The 20,014-nt window shown below is 35.0% G+C and overlaps 1 protein-coding gene across 16 annotated transcripts in view; it reads right to left on the bottom strand.

Annotated features, from left to right (window-relative positions):
* Nucleotides 1-19,633, bottom strand: part of LOC134531735 (Golgi integral membrane protein 4-like) — a 72,977-nt gene extending 53,344 nt beyond the window's left edge. For 8 of the 16 annotated variants that reach the window (XM_063367594.1, XM_063367591.1, XM_063367589.1 and 5 more), the window contains exons 1-3: nucleotides 19,433-19,633; nucleotides 11,096-11,314; nucleotides 4,028-4,206 (exon numbers count right to left, since the gene is read on the bottom strand). In XM_063367594.1, coding sequence (XP_063223664.1) covers nucleotides 4,028-4,206; nucleotides 11,096-11,279 — 363 coding nt within the window. In that variant the 5' untranslated portion in view covers nucleotides 11,280-11,314; nucleotides 19,433-19,633. Of the gene's footprint in view, nucleotides 1-4,027; nucleotides 4,207-11,095; nucleotides 11,315-19,367 lie in introns of all 16 variants that reach the window. The other 8 variants (XM_063367587.1, XM_063367580.1, XM_063367595.1 and 5 more) reach the window with 6 other exon arrangements.
* Nucleotides 19,634-20,014: the final 381 nt, after the last annotated feature.

Below are 20,014 nucleotides of genomic sequence, written 5' to 3' on the forward strand. Positions count from 1 at the left end.
CTTGTTGCTGAGAAAAAGAATAAAAACACAGTGAAATGTCTTTAACCCAGCATGTTCGGGATCATTGCCATACTGGATCAGCATTCTTACCATTTCATCTAATGTTAATTTAGTTTTTACGAGAATACCAAAGAAAAAATACTAACAAGAAAATGGTATCTAAAACAAGTTGTAATAAGATGCTCTAGAGAGCAATGAAAATAAGCAATGATGTTTAAAACAGTCTGTGATATGTTGCCGCTATGATTCAGATCTTTTCTTTAAAAAATCATTCAAGGAAATGCAACCCACTGTAAACTGAAATTAAAACTAAATATCTGAATGCGAGCAGCTAGATTTGTACCAGACTAAGACCTTTCACAGTAATTGGTTCCCCTCTCCACTTGTGTAGAATGGAGGTGGGCAACATATGTACCTTTTTTTATTTGTTTTCTAATAATATTTATTTCTATACAATACTTTTATAATAAAGTTTCATGTAGGATGTACTAGCAATACTAAATATCTTGGCAGCTAGCCCCTCTAGTTGGCCGTTCATCTGTCCTTGGAACAGCTCAGCTGTTACAAACATATTTAATTATTTAATTGTAATATACCTAGCAACAGTTTTAAAACTTTAGGGATAGACACAACATAATGACAAAAACATGACATAGCTAAATAACAGTACACAAAGGACTTCAACACAACTATAGATTAATCTAAAAGATTCAAGCAGTAATAACATTTTCCAATACAACATACAGATTGATTTACTACACGAAGAGATAATAACTACTATTGTATGAATAAATAAATATACATAAATAAAGGAAAAATTAGAACCAATAACAGTTCAACATTATTAAAAACATAAAATTACTATTATTAAAAACTAAATGTACAGTAAAACAACTTATACAGATTGATAGTATATTCTAATAGTCAAGTTTACTGTTTAGTGTTCATTTTATTAAAGTTTGAAATTAATCTATAAATAAGATCATTGTTCTTGTGTAGGGGTACAAAGAGAAGATAACAGGGGACTGTCAGCAAAAAGAACGCCTGTTGAGTAAATGAGGACAAAGGTGATGTCATTTAATAAAAATATTAAAAGGAGAGGTGAAAACGTATCACCCTGCGGAACACCATAACTCGCAAGAAATGGAGAGGAATTATGATTATTTATGAATAAATATTGATTTCTATTCTAAAGAAAGCTGAAGAACCAATTAAAATAATTAACACTTAAACCAAAATTATTTAGCTTTTGGAGTAGCAATGAATTATTTACTGTATAAAAAGCCTTGACTAGATCAAAATAGCAGGCATCAACCTCACATCTGTTTGTAACTTCAATATAAATGGGATTTGGAAATGTAATAAGATTAGAAGAGGTAACATTCCAGGTCTAAAACTATGTTAAGTAATAGAAATTTTATTACCGAGTTCAAAATTTAAGAATTTAAATATAATTTTTTCAAAAATTTTTGAAAAATGTTTAAGCAAAGAGACTGGTCTATAATTTTAAATAAATAATTTTGAACCATTTTTGCAAATAGGAATTATTTTTGCAATTTTCCATTTACAAGGAAAAGCTTGAGATTTTAAATTATAATTGTATATGTGTGTTGAAAGAGGGGCTAGTAAATGAGAACAACCTTTTAGAATGAAATTAGGGATCCCGTCGAGATTGGCTGATCTAGAAGATTTTAAAGCCCTGATACCCCATAGTACAAGACTGTCGATAATATTAGAAACAAACATAGTATCAAGACATGTGTCCATTATAGAAACTTGGTAACTGCAACTAGAAGGCAATTATACATAAGAGAAATATTGAGCAAACATATTGGATAACACTGCAGGATCATTAATAGTAGCATTGGATTTCAGTGGTATCTGTTCATAATAACCATCAGTTATTAATTTTACATAACTCCAAAATTTTTTGGGATTATGCTTGATGTTATTGTTGATTGTTCAAGACCATTGGATTTTGTCTCTATTAATTAAAAATTTCACTTGTTTACGAAAATGGTAATGGCAGATATTATTAGTGATGTTAGTTAACCAATCGACACCAGAACGTTAAAATCTCCAAGAACCAACAAATTAACTTAACAGGTGAAAAAATTATCTTCAAGAGTCTCGAAATAGGCTTGGTATGTATTAGAAGTTACATTAGGAGGTAAGTAAACATTGTAGTGTGTGAGAAAATTGGAAGGTGAGATTTTGAATCTAAGCCAAACAGCTTCAAATCCCGGGAAATCAAATTGTCAATAAGCTGCACAAATAAAAATGTATGTTTTTTAACAGCAATTAAAGCACCACCACCTTTATTCTAAAAAGTAAGTAGAGAGTTCCTCTCATTTCTAATAAGGTATTGGTCCGCGAAATAATGTGAATTAATACTTTTTTTTTAACCACGTTTCTGCAAGACAAATAATGTTATTAATGGAGTTAACAGTGTTTTCGAAAAATTCAAGTGATTTTGTTTGAAAAGCCCCGACGTTTTGGTAAGGAATTACCCAATCTTGGCTAGATGTCTGCACTGAAGGACACCAAGATGCTCCTCCTGGCACGGGGGATGAAGTAGCAGCCGTAATGGTGGGAGGATTGGAGGTTGCGCTGCTAGCATTATTAGGCTCTTGAGCGATTAAGACATTGCTGGCTGCTTTATCTGGATGAAGTTTCCAATAAAAAGGGCTTATATAATACATCCACTCGGTCAGAAAATAATATTATTTAATCTATCAAAGTTCTCTTCCAAGATACATGGAAAGATGCATACATGTCAAATTTTGTACCAAAGTTTGGTCACTTTAACTTGAGCCATGTTGATTTCTTGTGAAATATAACGAATAATTAATTTTTTCCTGTACATTTGGTTCAAAATGTGTGAATTGGTTTAGAGACTGTTAGAATTATTTCTAATTCCAAATTTAATTGGCTTTTTTTTTCGGTCTGGATCACATTGAGTGGCAATGTTCTCGTACGGACAAGGTTTGCGTGCATGTTGCACAATGGTAAATCCGTCGCTGTCAACACGCTGCTTATTGTTGAGTAAGCTCGTGACTACACTGGATTCTTGCTGAGTCAGAATCAGGTCACTGGTCGGTGTACGGTTGCCAGACGTTCTCGATGTTAGTTTTCTTGTGTTGGGGAGCTCTTTTAACCACTTGACTAAAAGTATTGGCATAATCCTTATGAGGAATTAGACTTTGTAATTAGTAATTATTGTCTAATTTCGGCTGTTTCAGATTTTTAATCCATCAAGTGGGTCTTTAAGATCACATTTTCATTTTTTACATCTTAAGGAAGTTTCTTACAATGATACAGGCATAATCTTGAAGCATCAGTCACACAAGTTAAGGATTTTAAAACTTGTCTCATACACAAAAGCTTATATGTACTGGTGAGTGACTGCAATAGGGAAGCCAAAATTTTGATTACATGCCTGAATTCTCGACAACCTATTACAACAGTTTTACTACTGACAGCCGATGCAAAAAAGACCAGACAATTTTTTTTCTCTAATGCATAAATGTATTTTAGCCATGTGCCTCATCTGCATCATCCTTCTTAGAGCCAGCAAGGAAAGAGAGGTCTGTCAAAAGACAGCCAATCATAATTGTACCCAGCAGACAAAAAATGTGCACATACATAGTTTAAAAAGATCAAATGCACAACATGATCAAACTTCAACTTCTACGTTTCGGTGTCGCATGTGCCATTTTAGGTTTCCTTTCTTTTTTCTCCTATAAATTTCCTGATTTTTATAACGAAATATAGGGCTACTTAAACTAAGACTGTAGAGCTTTAGCTGTGGAAAAACTAATATTAAATACTATTGTGTACCCAAAATGCAACTGACATAAAAACATTTTAATTACAAGCACATTACTAACTTTTTTTTATCAAGCAATTAACAAGCAAAACATAAATATCTGTTGACAAAATATGCTACAAAATATTAAATGTGATTATACCTTAAACCCATTGTGATGATGTGAAAATTAAAATAACACTAGGCCTTAGGATTTACCTTCAGTAGTTTATGCTGCTGCAGAAGTGCTGAGTACTTGTTCGAACTCTCTAAGTTTTCTCTTTCCCTCAGCTGTTTTTCTTCTTCAAACTTCTTTTGCAGTTCTTGTTTGGTCTGCATATGTTCAGACTTTTCTTGATGAAGAGATTTTTCAAGACGTAGTTTGTACTCAAACACCACTGATGATAAACACATAAGAATGCAACAAAAAAATACATTGTCAAAATAATCACATAATATGTACTTAAAAATTAATAAAGGGGTTTTCTGAATCTAAAGGTCAGAACTTTAACCAAATCAGTTAAATTTATAGGAATCCAAAATCAAAATTAAGTTATGGATATACCAGCTATATGCATATAGATATTTCTAAGATTTATGAAGAAACTAGCGTTACCTGGGAGTGATTTTCGGAAAACCTTGTTCTGAGTTGTTGCCTGTGTAATATAAAGAACATCATTGCATAGTTTAAAATCTCAAGGAAATATACTTGGAAAAGGGAAAATTTTGATTGTGATGATCATCGCTCCACCAAATATTGCATAACTTATTGTTGAAATACATAAAATTTTGACTTGAACGCTCCCGCAACCCTCACTGGGAGCCGATTTTCGGATATCCCCGTTCTTAGTTGATGGCTATATTTTATAAGGAACATCACTGCTGAATTTCATTAGGATATAAACTTGAAACAAAAAAAATTGTTTTTAAAACCCCCATAAACTTGCATCGGAGACTGATTTTAGGAAAACCCATTGCTCAGTTAAGTTAATGTGTATGTAATATAAAGAAACCCCTGCCAAGTTTCAAGTCTGTAGGAAATATACTCAACAGATGAGAAATTTTTAATCTTTAATGCCCCCACAACTTGCAGATCTGAAAGTGAGTAAAAAATTAAAGTCTAAAAGACATTGCCAGAAGATGCAGAATGCATCAACAATGCAACATTTCCTCCAAATTTTAAATCTCTAGGGCCATTAGTTTAGGCTGTGCATTGTCTGTCTATCAGTCAGTTACTGTATATTTTATGGGGACATATATAAGATTATTTTAGCAACATATTTACCCCTTTTTCACCCCTTAGGGTTTGATTTCACAAAATGATAACATTTTTATCGATAGTGAATAAACATGAAAACTTACATATATCTAAAACTAATTTTTTGGAATAAGAATAAAAATATTATTTGGGTCATTCTTGCAAAAAGGGAACATTTTATGTCACTAAAGCAGCACTAAAAAGAAACAATACATACACACTTAATTAATTGATTCTAAATCACAGGAACTAAAACCCTTCCGTTCTATAAATTTTGAACGTCTAATCTGTTTTAAACATATTTTTTTAGTGAACGGAGGGATACATCTATACCTCCGTTACATGTCACATCTTCATTTAGACATTTTCTTTTATAATTATCTCAGATATAAAAAATAATGACAATAAGTTTAACAATCCTAGTAAAACAAATAAAATGTGTTCTTGTTTCTTCAATGTATAGTTTTTTTCAATTTTCCCTTTATAAAACCTGTAATGTTACTCTAAACTTTGTCACGAGCTTTAGTGTATTCTCCGTTATATTAAAATAAAAGTTCTACAGAACCTCACATGTAAGCAATATTGGCTTTGTTTCCTCTTTGGAACAGCTGGGAGGAGGCCATCTTTGATGTTTCAATTTTTCAGTGGATAAATGTGCGCTGAATCAACAGTTTTATAAGTGTGAACAAATATTTCATTGAAAGGTTATACACCTGATGTATCATCCATTCATCATCTAAAAAGGTAATTTCAATTACCAGTACATCACATAAATCCTAATTAATTGTGACATATCAGTATGTTTAACCTTACTAATAGCCAACAGACATAACCTCAAAGTAAAGCATGTGTTTTGCCTTTTAGTGCAATATGGTAGCCTCCGTTCATGTGTCCTCCGTTACACCACAAGTGTAACGGAGGATATTGATATTGTTTGTGAAACGGAAGATACCATTTGTGTAATTGAGGTATACTTTTAAAATCTTTGGTCTGGTTTAGGTCACATTTAATTTATAGTCTGGCTTAAAAAGTATTACTTCCTTGGACTAGAAAAATATGTTTATCTGGTAACTTGCTTAAAAATTCCTTTAACATATAGTGTTGGGATATTTAAACAAAAAATAGTGTTATTATTACATTTTCACAAATTTGTTACAGACTTAAATTGTATGGTCTTTTTGTTTATTACAGTTCATATTGGGCAAAACCAACAAGATGAAAGCTAAAGAAAGAATGCGAAAATACAGAGAGAAAATTAAGAACGATACAAATCTATATGAGGAATCTAAGAGAAAGGAACGTGAAAGATTCAAGAAATGTGTAGAAGATGGAAAAATTAAAACTGCTAAAACCAAAATGAGTGATTGTACCAAAAGGAACCTGAGAAAAACATGGCGAGAAAAAAGTAGAAAATATAGAGCATCTGTAAAAGATAGAAATCAGATGCTTGAAAATTTAAACGCACTACCTCTTAGTCCTGGCATTCCGAGTACTTCCGGAAGTACTAATAACCGTAGAAGTAGACCTCTTAAGGTTGATGATAAGCTAAAAGAAAGTGGAAAGAAAGTAAGGAGAAGAAACAGACAGGAATTGAAGGAAAAAATTGCAGTGATAGAAAATAAATTAAAGGACAGGAATAGGCAACTTGCTAATTATAGACAGCAAAAACATAGATTACAAAAAATATATAATGAAGGTAAGGAAGAGACACCAAGGAGAACAGTTACAAAACTTTTAGGCAAAACGTGGGCAATACTTGTTTCAAAATATAACATCAGAATTCCCACAAATAGGCTAGAATTAGTTGCGGGCTTGGAACTGTCATGTTTTGCTCATTATTCATTAAGATTGTCTACTGTTATTGAGTTTCGCTGTACGTAGTTTTTAAAATTTAATTAACTGAATTTTTTTTTGTTTATCAATGTCCAGTTTGGAGTAGGCTTTAGGATATTAATAAAGTCAAATTTTGAAGTTTTTTATACAGATGTACAAATGTCATTTAAAGAATTACATTACATATTAAAATCTCTATTGATTTGCATAATATTATGCTGTTCTTGCACGCAATGACTCCTCCGTTACATAGCTGTATCCTCAGTTAACAGTATTTTACAAAACATTAAAAAAATCTATTAGTAAAGGAAAAAAGATGTTGACCAGTGGCATACATCGATTCAGAATAAGTTAATAAGTGTATCAGAATAATCAAAAACTTAAATCGATAAAATAAAAAAATAAATAATTGAGCACTTCAAAAACTCCCTTTTTCCAAGAATGACCCATTTATTTAAATTTGATACTTCAATAATTATACATATTTACAAAACATAACCTAACTCAAAATTACTCAAATGCTAAACCAAAACAAAAGATAAACCATAACATATGAATAAACCTAAAAACATACATACCTACCTACATCTAAGTAACTTATTTTTTGGAATAAGAATATTTATTACTTATTACTTTATTGCATACATTTATTTTAACATAAATATCTCTAAATCTCTTTCTTCCCCGTTAGTTTCTATGTGTGTTTCATACTTAAATTTTCAAGTCTATCCGTGACATTTCTCTTTCGATAAATTAAACCTTAAATAAGCCAAAATGTAATTTTTTATTTGGTACTTACTTTCAAAGTTCTTCAGAAGCCTAAATACCAAATTCCACGTTTCTATTCAATGCAATGCAATTCAATTCAAAGCAACGCCATCTATTTATAAAGTTCTAAACTAAACTGTAGAACTAATGTGATACATATCTGTGCTAATGTTCTGTGGTAATTCATTTTAATGACAACAGTAAACAATAAAGTACAAAACGGTAATGACAATTGTATCAAACAGGGAGACAAAAAACTATCAAGGGCTATCATTTTTCTTACTTTCTACTTTATTTGTTACAATAACAAAATGCAATGGCTTCACGACTATTGCTTGGCGGACATAAAGAAATGACATTTACAGTTTGTACATCTGTTATTTCCTATGTCTATGACTATATACACACGCACACAAATTTTCATCCAATATTTAACACCCTTAGGGGATGAATTTTTAAAAATCCTTTCTTAGTGCTCACCTACGTTGTATAAAGAACTCATGAGCAAAATTTCATGCTTCTAGACCAATCGGTTAAGGCTATGCGTTGTCTGAAAATATAGTATGTCAGAAAATATACTAACTGGTAATTATCTGATACATCTCGCGCACCACCATGATCATTCAGACCATAGAAAATAGGAAATGTCATGCAATATTTTCCGTGTTTTATTGCATAATCGTCACACTCGCACATTTGTCCCACTGATAGATGCCTTTGCGTAGGTAGTACACATGACAGGATGAAGCATCAGGCAACAGCAATCAATTTTCACGTTGCAGTCAGGCAATTACCATTTGATTACAACGATTGGCCGTCCAATATGGTCAAATGTTTCGATCTCACCAATAATAAGACACATTATTTTTTTCCAGTGTAAGATATTGCCCATAAAATTCTTTTCCCATATAAAAATATGTATTTTAAACTTGAAAACCATTATTTGTTAGGATATTACCGGTTACTTACTGGTGAGGTGTAAAGTTTCTTTCAAAAATGTTTTCAATCTTATAGTCTTTATCTGCAGCACATTCATATTTGGTTAAGTTGATTACAGTATAGAGTGCGCTCTCATAGTCCGATATCGATAGCTTGCAGATTGCATGCAACGCGCAGGCTGTCTAATGCCAAGTGAACTACATTTAATAGCCCACATTCTTTCATAGTTAGTCTGTACTGCGATGATGGAATGGCCAAATTTCACCAAGAATAATTAAATTATGCTTCAAGGTTTTGTTTTATCGAAATCACACCTAGACAGTGACCTTCCTCCTTGTTTCGAAGGTCAAGTGTGCCAAGTTTAAACTCAATCAGATGAACGATGCACAAGCTCATAGATGACGAACACACCAACATTTATATTTATTTATAAGATTATTGAAGGTGTGACACCAGTACGGTGACACACATAATTTTGCTATCCGTCATTCTGTAGTTCAATTCTCTAAAATTACTCATGAATATTTACCATGAAAATGATGTGGTTTGGCTGTCTTCCACTCAGAAAATCAAATTTTAAAATCATCTATGCTTCAGAAAGATTTTTAAAAAGACATAAAAGTAAATAAAATAACATAATATGTATATATCAACATTACAACAAAAATTTTATTAATACATTCTCCTTTAAAAAAAAAAAATGGAAACAGCATGTGGTACGGCTGTATCTGAAAATGGCTTTCATTTAATTAATATCAGCAGGTACAAAAAAAATTCTTTCCCACCACGCTGTAATGATAGCCTTGCATTACTGAGAACAGAATCTTCATAAAATATTAGTACTTCAATAGAAACATTAAAAGTATTTGCAAAACTCATCGCTAGGATAACTAGAAATAGGCATTTTTAGAGTTCTTTGAAACATGACTAAGTAATGGTTGCATAGATATTACTGCCACCACTTGTTCAATAGCAAAAAAATTATTCAATAATATTCTCAAATTAATAAAAATTGAAACACAGCACAGTAGCACCAGAAGAATAAATGAGCTAAAACATTTTGGTCGCAGAGTAAGCGCAAGAGACTGTTACTCAGTCATTTGAAGAAAAAAAGTGGATGACCAGATGTCTGAAGATAGCTAGAGACTGCAACAGTTAAGGAAGTTGCCAAACTATGTGCAGAGTTCCGGGTATGAACATGCAGTTTACAAACTGTTCAAAGATTTGTTTAAGGTATCCAATTACAAATAACATTTAACAGACATTGCAAACACCAGCACTAGTTTCTTTTCATGGTTTCCTTTTCAACATGTATTTTTGACAGAAAATAAAATTAAAATAGGCGTTTTCACTGGCATTTTCAGGTATGAACATTTTGGCAAAGAGTATTGTAATAGGATAGGTATCTTCAATATTTCACCACAAGTCCATTTAAGTCCCATTGAGGTGTGTTACTGATGCAAGAAACGCTCACCAGTTCAGTGCCTAGCTTCTAGAGGCGTTTTGATGTGCATGCCAGTGTTGAAATTAATTATGTAACATGGTTCTTAATTACATTGTGCCATCACGTGAAGGGGCATGTGAACCCAGATCCTCTCTCTCTCTCTCTCTCTCTCTGGGCCGTTATGTCGCCCATGTGAAGAGAGACTCGCTGCCCCTAGTTTGAAACCACAGGGATCTGTTAATTAACGGTGGGCTCTCCAGCCTATATTTACGTAGGGACACAAAAGGTTATTGCAAAAAATATTTGCAGTAATCTGGCATGGGCAGTTTTATCAACATCTGCATACAAGTTGTTCATTAATTAAGTAAATAAAAAACTAGGCGGATAGAATAGCCAGTGACACCCAATCGGTTTATGTGCTGACCAGGAAACCTCGTGACCTGGTCTCGAAAAGTAGTTTGCTGTAAAAAATTTTCAAATATTCGGTTAGGAATTAATTAAGTAAAATGGTCCACAACTTGAAGTAGGCCTCAAAGATACAAGAAAAGAGGTTAGTTTGATTAAATATACGGCGGATGCCAACACAACAGTTTCTCAATAGGTTAAGTCGACGAGGTGCGATTGCTGCTTTCTTCTCCGGGTGGCGATGATGGTGGACTGACATAGGATCAAGGCTCATGGCCGCAAGGGGAAGCAATTTTATGGCTTCTTTTACTGTTAAGTCGTATTTGAATTTGTGCTGTTGGTAATACAAATTAACCTTTAGAAAGGTTTGAAATGTGCCAGGCAGTAGTTATGTTGGTGGATCACAATGGGCTCATAGAAGAGGCATAGCCTGGATCAATGTTAACTTTAGTGATACTGCAACTTAACTGATACAAAACATTACTGAGGATCAGTACTTACATAGTAATAACTTTTAAGGAATAAAAGGTGTTGGATGTTCAGAAGTTACACTAGCTGGTCAACTTTGAAAAACTCTATGCCAATATTATTTTCAGAATCAACAATAGCTGAAAGAGTTTTCAAAACATCTTGTACTCACCCTGCAACTGTGCCGATAGAGATTCCTGCTGCTGCTGACATTTTTCAGATGTTCTGCGAACATCCTCCAAGTGAATCTGAACTCCACGGTACAAGTAGATCACAACTCCAATTAATGAAATACCACTTATGTACAAAAAGTAACGGCTTTTCATGCCGCGAATAAATCTAGTTGAACTCATCATCACAAATCAATCAGTCAATTTCTCCTGAGCCACATCTGAAAGGAAGAGAAAAAAATAATGAATTGCTAGTAGGTACAAATAAACAAAATTGAGCAATTTGGGTCATTCCATTATAATGGGTGGAAACGGCAATTACTAGGATAAAAAACCAAAGTAAAACATTAGGTATTTTAAACTTTCACTCCTTTTTAACATGCTTTTACTAGCTTCACTTGTAACTATGTAATCAAATCTTGTAAGTGTATTTTAACCTACTTCTAATTGTCATATCGATTTGAAACTGTGCAAGTATATGTAATCCAGATGACAGTACAATAATTTCATGACTCTAACCTGAACAGATAAAGGAAGAGAGACATAGGGGCAAAAAAAACACTAATTTTGTGCTATGGGCAATAACCATGCCTTTTTTTTTATATATATCCATAAGGCTGGGGCATGAGGGCAAATTTTCCCGGGGAGAGGGTAGAATGCCCCTGCTTTCCCCCCTACCCACCAAGAGGTCAACCCCAAACCTTTTAAAGTTATACAAGGGGTAGTGGGACTCTGAAAATTGATTTTGTGGGGAATTTCAGGGAGTATTACAAAATGGGACACCAGTGGGATAACCCCCCCCCCCCCCCTCCACAGGGGGATGGGTCCTGGCCCTTTTTAACTAAATATTCTTGTTCTCAAAAATATCGTCAACTAGGTCACTCTTTTGCAGAAACACATCACTATTATCATAGAGTAATATTGTTTTCCATAGAAGAATGATTAGTCTATGAGTATAAAAATGCTCTTTGTAATTTATAAAAATTTAAACAAATAATATGAACTAAAAAGTAAAAAATAAAATTATATTTCAAAAAACTAAAAAATATGCTATTTATGTTGAATGAACTTAAGAGAAAAAAATTATCTTTAAATTTAATAATTTGTTCAAAAGCGAAAAAATTAAATTCAAATCTGTAAAATGTAATTTTTTTTAATAAGCTTAACATAATAAATTAACAATCAAACAATTAATTTTAATGAAAAAAAAGTGTGGGGAGCTCTTCTTTCATTTTCATAGTGACTCATCCTAAAGAATAGCCATTTGTGGTAGAAAATTTAAGACATCTGATGTAAAGCATTACGTTGCTCTCTTCTTACATTTTCTTAACGACTATCGTAATGAATAGACATTAGTGTAAGAAAATTTAAAACAACTGATATCAAAAAACCCATGCTATTTTTTCATTAAAATTAATTGTTTTGGTTATTACTTTGACGCCGCTGTCGGTGCTCCCTCTGAGAGCAGGGGCCGTTGTGTGTCCTCAACACCTGATCAGTGCCGTGCCACGAACACGCCCGTGTGTGCAACGTAGTGCAGTGCCCCGAACGGCGTGACGTCAGTCACGGCCTCCTACGTGTGCAAAGCGCCCGGCCGGGTGTGGCACTGCGCAACTAGGTAGTCTGTGTACATGCATTTGATAAAACAATCAAAAACTAAAACTTTTAAAATAGCCAATAATTATGGTTAATTAACTAATCATTTTGTAAACCAATATCGTTCACAAAACTGGCCGGAATCATCTTTCCGCGCTCTGCAGTTTCCCGCGGATTTTTCCCCCTCCCTGGCCCGGTTGCCAGGGAGAATAGTCAGTAACGATCTAGCTCTCACCTGGGCCGGCAGCCCCGCGCACGGGGAGCACTCATCTTTCGCGCCATCTCCACGTTAACAGCAATAGATAACTATCTTCAAATCTTTATCAACAGCTCCCCGGTCGGCCCGAACCGGCCGTACGATATCTCGTGCGGTCTTTCGTTAAAATGTGTGACTCGCCAGCGAGTCTTTCCAGTGCTACGTAAGTGTAATTGTTTAGGCGGCCCGTCGTGGCGCCTGCGCCTCACGCTATTAAAAACCCCCTCGGGGAACTAGTTCATAGCCCACGCGGGGCGGCACAGTGCCGAACGCGAAACAGAGTTTAATAACGATTCATCACCTGGGACGTGCAACGGTCGCGGACGAGATATCCCGCCGGATTCCGCCGCGCCCGTCCCCAGCATAACATGGCCCTCGCCACCACGCGGATTAGCCGCCTTTGTGTGACCACCTGAGTGGGACACTTGAACTTTACCCCGAACTCGGGACTAGCCCTTAGTGACTCTAGTGTAATATTTCTTTGTTAAGTGAACTTGTATAACCAGACGTTAGTGTACCCCGTGTTACGTCCCGCACGAAAATCCACGTGTGCAGAAACGGGCTTGCCGCTCTCCCGAGCATTCGTCTCGTAACTCGCCGGGTTACCTACCCCTCTTAAAGTACTAGCCGCCGGGCTACCGAGCGACCGTAAAGAGTACCGCCAATTGAGGGTGGTGTAGGCTGAGTGGAGGTCCACGATGATGCGGCCAGTCGCGTGAGAGTGCCATATGTGACGTAGAGAAGTGTAACGTGTGCGACGTAATAAATCTGTGAAACGTACGTGTGTGTTTTCTCTAATACGGCATCCTAGGAGGCCATAACAGCCCGGGGAGCTCTTTGCCGACGTGTCCCTGCCTGCAGCCACGAGGCCAGGAACCCCGCCCTTGAGATCAAAATTCTTTAAAACCTTTTTAATTAACGTAATTTCAAAACAGGCAGCGGGGACGGCGTCAACTTGATTATTATTTTAAGGTTATTAAAAAGATTTAAAGACTATTTTTTACTTTTTAGTTTATAAAACATAAAAAAGCATGCTTTTAAGTTTTTTTTTTAAATATAATTTTATTATTTACAATTTGACATAATACATTTATAATACAATAATACTTTCAACATTCTCATCTCAAAATGGGTGTGGTATATGTTGCTGTGAATGTTACCTAATACTCAATGAGGTAGATAGATATTTTACCCAAGTTTTATTAACTCGCTTTCTTGTCTGTTTGTATGTTCGGTACAGAGTTTCCGAGCGATAGTGTTGCGGGCGCGGCAGAGTTCCGGGGCGAGAGAGTCCCAAGTGAAGTTCCGAGCGAGGCGTCGAGTGGATCCTCGGCGAAGGGGAAGTGCGTCGGCGAATGAGACCCATGAGGGGTGCTGCGGCGAGAGTTGCGCCAGAGGTGCGGTCCAGCGAGGTGTGTGGAACGAGTGACTGGGGAATAGACCTTTCTCTAAGCGTAATTAATTATTTGGCAATTTTAGAAGATTATTTGTTAGTGACTTAAATATTGGAGAAAAATAAAACTGTGTAGTAAAATCTTTAATTGGACTATCCTTTTACCAACATTGTCGTAACACTATGATAGGTCTTAAATGATTTCTTGTTTTTATTATCAAAGCTTGATTATTGTATGCTTGTTCCTAGATTGAGTGTGTGTGTTTTTTTAATGTCATGAATTGAAATTTTTTTTTGGTACCTCCTTTCAAACAATTTAAGGGGAAGTGTTAGTTTGTAAATTGTTTAAACATAACTTGACTAGTGGTGTAGACCCACTCCAGTTCATTTCCTGTATTCGGTTAGTGTGAGTGTATGTTGTGGCAGCTATTGCTGTTTTTGTGATGCTTATCACATGTAGTAAACAAATCAATATTTATTGACCAATGCATTATTATCTAAACTGCATATACCCAACATTTATACATATAAATTTTATGAAAGAAGTCACATCAGGAATATGAAAAATGCAAATCACTGTCTACAGTCTTGGAAGCTGTAATAGTTTTGGTAAATTTTAATGTACTTTTTTTTGTGTTTTAATGATGTCCAATTCAAAGGAGAAATGGCAAAATTAAGAGAGAAAATAAGACAAATACCAGAGAATAGGGAAGAACATTTGAAGAAGGAAAGAGAGAGGGATAAAAAGGAAACAACAACAAAGATAAGAACTTCTTGATAACAAGTGCAACTACAGTACAAAAGGGAGACACAGGGAAAGACAGCGAAAATTCCACACACAAAAAAAAATGACAGGTTTCTAGTATCAGATCTTGGAACATAAAAATCTAAGTAGTCCTTTGGAAGAGCAGTTAGCAAAGTAAAAAAATCTCCTCCTACTATAATACCCCACATAAAAAGACTGCTGTCATCAAAAAGCTGTTCCCTGAAGTTGCTGAAACTAAAAGACTGATAAAGAAAAAAGGTCACAGTCTCCAAAATAATATGAAACCACCAAAAAAAGTCGTTGCAGATTGTTACATTACAAATGATGTAAAGTCAAGCTACATCTGGAACAAAATATGTAAAGTCTGTTAAAGATTCAAGTAACGGAAAGAGAGACCTTATTCAAAAGCGGTACATGACAATGGGAATTGGGGAAGCTTTTGAAGAATTCAAGAATGCTCACACAAGTATTATAATTGGGAAGTCAAAATTCTATGGTTAATGACCAGCTTATGTGTTTGTGTGAGCAAGCATCATGCTAATTTTAAGTACCTTCTCGAAACCATCAGTGCTCTTGCTCCTGGCATTCCAAATTCATCCAAAAGGTTTCTCCAACAACTTGTCTGTGAGAACAAAGAAGCCTGTATGACAGCGAAATGATAACAATGTTCAAAACCAAACTAATTTTGTCTATTGCCTGAAGATGTGAAAATGGAAGAGGAAGTTTGCTGGAAGAAGTGGAGATATATTTGCAGACAAGCAAAGCTTGTAGAAATTGCTTGAACCTTGAAAACTGCATTAACTGAAATTACAGTTCAAATTGAGTCTTTTAAACTGCACTGCTGAATTAAATAAAAATAGTCCCATCACTTTGAGCAGAGTAAGAAAGAAAGTGCTCAAAAAAAGAAGAGATGTTATGGAAATAGATTTTGCAGAATATTTTACAATAGCTTCTCAAGATGAAATCCAGTCAGCACATTGAAGTCATTCACAGGTAGGTAAGCTTGTTTACCTGCTGTGTAGGGTTGGGAAAGTTTCATTGTACTCAATAGTTAGTGATGAACTTAGCCATGACAAATATTCTGTATGGTGTTTAAATGGAGAAATTGTAGGTACATTACCTTAAAGAAACCCATCACATCTTGGAAGAAGTTATTGTGTTTTCAAACAACTATGCTGCTCAGTTCAAAAACAAATTTGTTCTTGTAAATTTATGCCATGCAGAGGACGATTTTGGTATTAACATGGAATGGAATTTTTTTTGCTAGTTCTCATGGGAAGGATGCTGTAGATGGTTGCATGGGCTACTGTGAAAAGGCTTGTGTGGCATGGTATTAAGGACAAGGGAAGTTATTGTGATAGTCCTCTGTATTTTTATTTATATGACACAAGTAAACTGGAAAATGTTGACCAATTTTTTGTACCAGCATTACACATACAAGAAAAAAAAGTCAAATTGATCAAAAGATGGAGTAAAAAGATCCTTGCAATTCTTAAAGCCATCAAACCTTATAATAACAGGCATCCGCTTGCAGCCAAAACATCTGGCAGTGAAATGAAAAAATGCCAAGTATTTGGCATGAAGCACAGATGCAAATGACTCTGACACTTCTGAAGAGTTGTCAATAGTAAAGTCCAATGATTCCGCAAGATCAATCATGCCAGCATCTAAACAGACTTACTTATCAAATACTGACCTTAAGACAGGGTGCTTATTAACTTAAAAAGCTTAAAAGGAAATAAACAGAAATTTGTAGCAGTTGTCAGTCTGACCTTATGGAAGGTGAAATTAAGGTTATGTTTCTAACATCCTGTGATACTAGTGGAAAAATATTGAAGGCAAATGATGTAGATGTTTATGTGAGTTAAGACAGTGTACTCAAAGTATTCGAGGATCCTAAAATATGAAAGGAAATCACTTGTTTTAAAACTTCAATCAAAATATCTTCCAATAATCCTCTAGGTAAGTTAGTTTCTTATCCTACATAGTATAACAAAAACTTTGGGAAAAAAAACCTAGTGTGCCTACCTAACTTGAGGTTTTATTTGGTAGTGAGTAAATCCATAAAACTATATTAATAGGATGATAAGATGCTTGTGCTTTAATCCAGGATCTTAAACCTTGAAATGAACTGTGTGTCATAGCTATCCATGACAGATCTAATCTATTTGAATATATTGTAATTATGATTGAGAGCATATTGCAGTTGTTTATCGTAGTAGACTTAAAATCTTAAAGTTTATAGAATTGTATTTCTAAAAAAAATTAGTTTACACATGGTCAAATTCACAGAACTTTTAACTTTAAATATTAACTTTTTATGATACTTTCAATATCCGTCACACCCATGACGCACTGTTTTTGTTTGATAACTTTGTATAATAAGGTTTTATATTTAGATCAATAAGTAAAACATTTAGAGCATCTTAGGGTTGACTTCGTCCCAGGTGCTCCCGTGGCTCGCACAGGTCGTTATGCCTCCTCGGTGCCTCACTGGTCGGTGTTTCTGGTTGGTGGTGTCTCGAATGGGTGCAGGTCGATTGTCATGGAGAGTGGAGATCGACTCAAGCCCTAACGGGACCTGCCAGGACGCGCCAGTTGGCCTTCACCCCTCGGCGCGAGCAGTCGTGTGCGACGCGCGGAGTTCGGCGATCAGCGTTCGTGTGCGGACCGGGCAGTCGTGTGCGTGCCGACATTTCGAGTTAGTCGTGTGTGTGGTTCAACCACTCCTGCCTGCCACGTGGCGACGTCACGACCACTGAGAGAGAGGAATTTCGTGCTGTGAACTGGCCCACAGCAACCACCACTATTAAAGGCTAGTTGGCGCCCTCAGACACAACCCAGCCACGCATCAACATCGGCAGGACGACAGGGTTATAGTATTTAACTGCTCAAATCTGGAATTTATTGAAAGATATGATTTTTTTTAAAAGTTTGAGACTGTTTTTGTCATATTCATGACAATAAAATGACCCACTTATACTAACCTACAGCAATGGAAGAAGGGAACAAAATGTTGAGCAATGTGTCCACGACAAAGATAAGTGAGGTGAGATAGGATATTGTCATATAATGAATTATGTTCCTAAGTTGAATAAAAAGGAATTTGTTCAACCTACAATCATAAGTCTTAATTATTTCGCAATTTATTTCATGTGCAGATTCTTCTGACGTAATGAACTAAAACAACAAAAATCATGAACCACAAGATTAAGCCAACAGGATCAAGCCTTTCAGGATACTGGGATAAACTGGAATACATGCACCAGCCATATCAAACACAGAATATATGACGGCTGTATTAAAATAATTCCTTGGAAAGACTGCAAAATACACCGCGTCAGCCAATTCAGTGCACAGTATGTATTCCGCAAAGAAAATTTATCAATTTTATCAAATTTATCATTTGAACTCAAATTTTTGCCTCCCATTAGACTAGTCCGTTACAACATGACTCAAAATAGTATACGTAGGCCTACTTTAAATGCAATGTAATAAAACAAACATTTAATAATACAATTACTTATTCTAATAAAACAACAAACATGAAATATAAGCATTAATAATTCCTAACATTTGCAATACATTCATTATTTAAACAAATTTCATTATTATAACAGCCACATATACTAAAGTTCTCACGATTGAGAGAATACATAAGTATTGTAATGTAAGTGGTAAACTGTTATTTTTTAATTAACCAGTAGGAACTAAGAAATGTTCCTTTCACTGTTGCTTCAGGAACATGAATTCTGAAGTATATGGAAAACATATATGCCTATTTCTAACAGGTAAACAATGAATGGCGGCATAAAAGCACAGCTATTGTAATGTAAGATATAAAAAGATATACAAATTTTATTTTTTTTACAAATTATAGTAGGAATTACGAAACCATCAACCATACCGTCGGAGTACATTTAGGGACGTGTGTAGTGTGTTAAAAGCATGTTTTCCTATTTTCTCTTTCCGTTATAAAAAGCAACTCTGTCCGAGTATTACCTAATATGATTCTGTGCTAATCGGTTCAAACCCATCGGTGATTCTTATACAAAAAAATTAGTTAACATACTTAAATAAAACAATTATAAAAAACTTGTTAACTACTGGCATAAATATCCTTGCATAAAACTTCTGGGGATTCCTCCAGATCAAATAAACAGCTGCTTAAATATATATAAACAAGCTACATTATTTAATAATCTTCCACCTTCCAAATAGTATAAAAAAAGCTGCCTAAAAAACCATTAAATACAAGCTTACGTGGTAATTATACTAGTATCCTTTACGAGTTGCAACATAAAATAGAAAAACCTTTACTAACGCACATTTCCTGCACCAATGGCATTTACTTTGCCACACCGTAAGGTCAAGTCCAAATTTTAATAACGACACAGGTTACAGAATTTTTCAATGCATTTATATATACATTTACCAACAATTTATCCACCAATGGATTTTTATAGAGTCATATTTACTTTACATCAATCTTCAATTTTCGTTCAAACCATAGACGAAATAAGATGAAACGCTTTAATCTCAATTACCAAATTCGCCTTTTTTTATGAAAACATTGGTGCCAACGAGTAAAAATATTTTTATTAAATACACAAAAAAGAAGAAGTTTATAAATGGGGATTTTTATTTTGTCGTCCCCAGGCCTTGGCTCTTCCAGATCCCCAACGTGCGGCTGTGAATTTAGGTTGTAATTATTTTGGCCGACTAACTCAGTGAGAGGTGGGGGTTCGTGCCTACTGTGGCCGGAACCGGGAACTGGGCAGAGGGGGAGGTGATGAACAGGGGCGGATCCAGGATTTTGGTTTGGGAGGGGCTTGACCCAGCTGAGGCTAGGCTTTATCAAGGCAAACACTAAAACAATAGTGGACCCAGATGCTTTTGGAGGGGGCTTG

Source organism: Bacillus rossius, chromosome 5 (assembly GCF_032445375.1).
Source record: "Bacillus rossius redtenbacheri isolate Brsri chromosome 5, Brsri_v3, whole genome shotgun sequence".
NCBI classification, from domain to species: Eukaryota; Metazoa; Arthropoda; class Insecta; order Phasmatodea; family Bacillidae; genus Bacillus; species Bacillus rossius.